Source organism: Melospiza melodia, chromosome 28 (genome assembly GCF_035770615.1).
Source record: "Melospiza melodia melodia isolate bMelMel2 chromosome 28, bMelMel2.pri, whole genome shotgun sequence".
Lineage (NCBI taxonomy): Eukaryota > Metazoa > Chordata > Aves > Passeriformes > Passerellidae > Melospiza > Melospiza melodia.
This window is the reverse complement of record NC_086221.1, coordinates 3063861-3068537: the sequence shown is the minus strand read 5'-3', so window position 1 is coordinate 3068537 and position 4677 is coordinate 3063861. Positions and strand designations below refer to the sequence as shown.

At 57.2% G+C, this 4677-nt stretch overlaps 1 protein-coding gene across 1 annotated transcript; it reads left to right on the top strand.

The window, feature by feature from the left end:
* Nucleotides 1-1295: 1295 nt before the first annotated feature.
* On the top strand, nucleotides 1296-4378 carry RABIF (RAB interacting factor). Its single transcript, XM_063177866.1, has 2 exons — nucleotides 1296-1481; nucleotides 1549-4378. Exons 1-2 carry the CDS (start codon nucleotides 1296-1298, stop codon nucleotides 1789-1791), a joined length of 429 nt encoding a protein of 142 aa, XP_063033936.1. The 3' UTR covers nucleotides 1792-4378.
* Nucleotides 4379-4677: the final 299 nt, after the last annotated feature.

Below are 4677 nucleotides of genomic sequence, written 5' to 3'. Positions count from 1 at the left end.
ACTGCCCAGGCTCTGTGGGGTCACACATTGCTGCCAATGTGCCCCTGCCCCTTTCAGGCCCCCTGCCCTCCCCACTGAGGATTCTCCCTGTGCCAAGCAGCCACAGAGCTGCTGTTAGAGCAGCCCAGGTGCTCCCATATCCTGGTGCAATCACTGCTACAGCTTCACAGGGTCCCAGAAGGGTCAGGGAAGGGACTCCAGGAGCTCATCTGGTCCCACTCCCTGTCCAGGCAGGGCCATCCCAGAGCCCACGGCACAGGATTGCGTCCAGATGGTTCTGGAATATCTCCACTGATGGAGGCTTTAAAGGGAGACAATTTCCCTTTGTCCAGCATCAACTGAGCTCCTTCTCCAACCACGAATTCAGGCATCTCCAGACTCCCATGTCTGGGAAGTGACTGTCCCTGATGGTCCCTGTGGGCCACAACAGACACAGCACTGCCAGTCCAGGATCCCTGGGGGCCAGAAATTCCCAGACTGGTTTGGGTGGGAAGGACCCAAAAAACTCATCTCATCCCCCTGTCACGGGCAGGGACAATTCCAGCATCCCAGGGGGCTCCAAACCCTGTCCAGCCTGGCCTGGGACACTGCAGGGACCCAGGGGCAGCCACAGCTGGGGGTTCAGCCTGTGCTGGGGTCTCAGCCCGATCCCAGGGCAAGATTCCTGGGGGAGGATTCCCAGTCCAGCATTCCCAGTGCAGGATTCCAGTACAGCATTCCCAGTCCAGCATTCCCGTACACCATTCCCAGTACACCATTCCCGTATGGAATTCCCAGTACACCATTCCCGTACACCATTCCCAATACACCATTCCCAATACACCATTCCCGTACACCATTCCTGTACACCATTCCCAGTACACCATTCCCAGTACACCATTCCCGTACACCTTTCCCGTACACCATTCCCAGTACACCATTCCCAATACACCATTCCCAATACACCATTGCCGTACACCATTCCCGTACACCATTCCCAGTACACCATTCCCAGTACACCATTCCTGTACACCATTCCCGTACACCATTCCCAGTACACCATTCCCGTACACCATTCCCAATATACCATTCCCAATACACCATTCCCAATATACCATTCCCAATACACCATTCCCAATACACCATTCCCAATATACCATTCCCGCACACCATTCCCGCACACCATTCCCAGCCCGGCGCTCCCGGCCCCTCCCGGGATGGGCAGAGGGGCGGGGCCACCACCGCGGGGCGGGACCACAGCGATGACGTCACTGCCGCGCTCCGCTGACGTCACTGTGCCGGTCCCGCCCCTCGCCATGGCGGCGCCCTGCGCGGAGATGGAGCCGGCGGCGCCTCCGGCCTCTGCCCCCGCCGCTCCCGCGGCCGCGCCGGGCTCGGCCGGGCTCGTGTGCGCGGAGGGCCGCAACCTGCGGGCCGTGCTGTGCCAGCGCTGCGGCTCCCGGGTGCTGCTGCCCGGCGCCGCCACCTTCGCCCGCCGAGAGGTACCGGGGGGTTCGGGGAGGGAGCGGGCGGTGCCGGCCGGGCGGTGACGGCCCCGTGTCTCCGCAGCTCCTCCTGCCCGCCATGAGGAAGAAGGCGGCGGCGGCGGCGGCGGGCGGCGGCGGGGACGTGCTGCGGGAGCACTGGCTGGTGCGCGACATGTTCTCCTTCGAGAACGTGGGCTTCACCCGCGACGTGGGCAACGTCAAGTTCCTGGTGTGCGCCGACTGCGAGGCGGGGCCCATCGGCTGGCACTGCCTGGACGACAAGGACAGCTTCTACGTGGCGCTGGAGCGCGTGGCCCACGAGTGACGCCGGCCCGGGTGGGAGCCGGGCCCGGCCCTCGGGAGCCCCCGGAGCCCCGCGGGGCCGGGCAGCCCTGGACTGACCGCGGCCGGGCCCCACCGAGCACGGCCCGCCCGCCCCGCGGCCTGGCTGGCCGCAGCTTGCCTGCTCCCCGTGTGACCGACCCACGGCTCCACTGCCGGCCCCTTTCCCAGATCCGCAGCTGAGCAGCGCCAGGAATCACAGCCCTGGCACGGCTGGCTCCTCACTGCGCCCACACGGGAAGAGTGTTGGTGGTGGGAGGGTCCCTGTGCCCTGCAGGGACAGCTCACCCTGGCACCTTTGCCTCGTAGCCCAACCTGCCCCAGTCTGGCTGCTCTGCCGCTTCCCTGGTGGCTGCTGTTGCTCCGGGGGGCTGAGGTGTCTCTCATGACACCGTGTGAATGGGGCACTGGGACAGGGACTGCACTGACAGCACTGCTGCACTGAGTCCTCGTGGCAGCTGAAACTGTCTGACTTGCAGCCACAGCAGTTCCAGGGCTTAAGGCTGAGTCTTCTGTTGATTTTCAGAAGGAATGTTCACTGCCCCAAGCTCTAACATTTATGTTCTCCAAAACCTCATCCCACCTGACAGCTGTGGCACCTGAAGTGAGTGTGAGGCATTCCAGCTAAAGTGTGCAGTCCTATTAACTGAGTTCCTGGGAACAAACACAGGTAGAATGTGCAGACAGCATAAGCTGATAGAGCAGCAAACAAAGAAAATGTACCAGACCATGGAGCTTTCAGGCAGCTGGAGTGAAGAGATTCCAGCCTGAAAAGCACCTGAATCATTGGACAGGCAGTGCTGAAGCATGTCAGAACATATGAGTGTGTTAAACAGTGATGTCAGGAATTTCTCTTGTGTAAAAGCTGGTGGTCAGAGTGATCTGGGATATTGTGACCAGTTTTGGTTTCTGCCTTTTGAAAGCTGGGCAGAGAGCTGGTTAAAGATGGAAGGAGGCTGCAGGAGCCATGGTTCTCCCTGCATTTATCACTGCTGGTAATCGTGGCCCAGCTCATTCTCCACTGCTGAGCCCTGTGTGAGTTGTCCAGGGCTGCTTTGGGCTCACTGGTGCTGTGCCTCTCTGTGGGACACATCCCTGTCCTCTGCTCCCAAGCACTTGGGTGCTGACCTAGCTGAGCAGGGTGATGGATTTGTTTGTGCCACCAAACTCAAGGTTTAGGGTAGGGTGCTGCCCCAAAGCTGTGGGAAGAACCTTTCCCTTACCCCTCTAATGAAACAATTTTGCTGGCAGGGCTCTGTAGGGCAGGCAGAGCCCCAGATGAGTCTCCCAGAAGAGGCATCCTGACAGCAGGAGGGGCAGAAACAAGTCCCAGTGCTTGAGCACCTGCACTTCTATGATTTGGAGACACTGCCTCAATGTGCAGCCTGGTGTCAGGATTTATCAGGGCAGGGAGAGAGGCACAACTGTGATCTAGAGATTGAGGGCTGAGGAGCAGGAGGCAAATCCTGTGCTGTGTCCTTGCTGAATGTGTCAGATGGACATTTGTCATGGAAACTGCTTCTTCCCTCCTGCCCTTCCTGTCTCTTAGCCCTAAGCCCCAGGACTGCACAGGTTCATCAAGCAGATGTCCTCAAAGGACAGGAGAGTTTCACTCAGGTTCTGCACCCATGGCAAAATGGTGGGATCACATCACTAATTTCACACTTTCATTTGGATTATTTTCTCTTAGGATATGTGCTCTGACCTGAAATCCCTGAGTTACAGTTCATGTTACTTAAATGTGCTGCACTGCTCACCCCTCATTTTGAAGGAGCCACTGTGCAGAACAGACTGGAAATCAGCTTGAGTACCACTGAGTAAATGACCTCCAAGAAATGGCACCTGTGGATTCCTGAGCAGTGGGTGGCACTGGGAGGAGCTGGGGGTGGTGGCAGCTTTCCCAGGCAGTAGAACAGCCCTGGAGAGATGGGAGAGCTCAGGTCAAAGCCTTCACATCGAAATGGCAGCAGCTGAAATCCACCTCAGCACAGCCCTGAATGCTGGGAGCTCCTGCTCCTCTTCAGTGGGAGAGGGGAGCTGAGTCCTGCATGGATCCAGGTGTGCTTTCTGCTGGCTCTTAAATACTAAATAGGATCACATAGGCTTGAAATGCTGAGAAGAAATGAACAGTGTGATGGGAATTCTTGGGAAGAAGCTTTTGTACGATGAGATCTTGGGTGTCATTCAGCCTCAGCAGGGTCTGGGTTCCTGCAGCCCATGAGAAACCCCTGCAGTGCTGGTGGCACAGACACCTGGGGCAGGTTTTGCGACAGCTGTGCAGCCCAGCTCTCAGCCAGCACCTGGGCTAATTCATGTTCCCAGAGGTGACTGAGAATTTCAGGGGGTGGGCACGAGGTGGGGGAAAGCAGCATCACAGTGTGGGATTTGAGCTCAGGCAGCTCCCCTGTGCCTTCGGTGGAGCCGTGGGGAGCAGTCTCCCAGTCAGCAGGCACAGCCTGGGGGAAGAGCAGCTGCTGCTCCACTGGACACAGCACCACGTCTGGGCTCTGCTGAAGCTGCACCGTTCCTGTGTCAATGAGAGCTAATAAAAATTCACATAGACTCACAAATATTTTCACTGCTTTTTATCCAGCATGTTGAAAAACTGTTTTCCAGTTGCCTGTGGTAACTCCTAGAAAATAAGGGTAGACAACCCTTAAGCATGGGAAGCACTTACATGGTACATAGGAAGGCTCATCTTGCAGCCCATCTTTATCAATACCAAGACAGAGCAGAAACCCGAATTTCCACATGTAGATCACTTAAAATTAATTTGAAAATGGATTCTTCTATTTAATGTCTGCATAGTTTTGACTCCTGAGACCCTCCTGTGTTAAGATGTAGCAGTGCCTCGAGAGGGAACAGTAAC

What these genes read in the sequence shown, in the direction of transcription:
- RABIF (XM_063177866.1), top strand. Translation starts at nt 1,296, where the DNA reads ATGGCGGCGCCCTGCGCGGAGATGGAGCCGGCGGCGCCTCCGGCCTCT. An exon ending in CCACCTTCGCCCGCCGAGAG is followed by an intron (nt 1,482 to 1,548) that starts GTACCGGGGGGT and finishes GTGTCTCCGCAG; the next exon opens with CTCCTCCTGCCCGCCATGAG.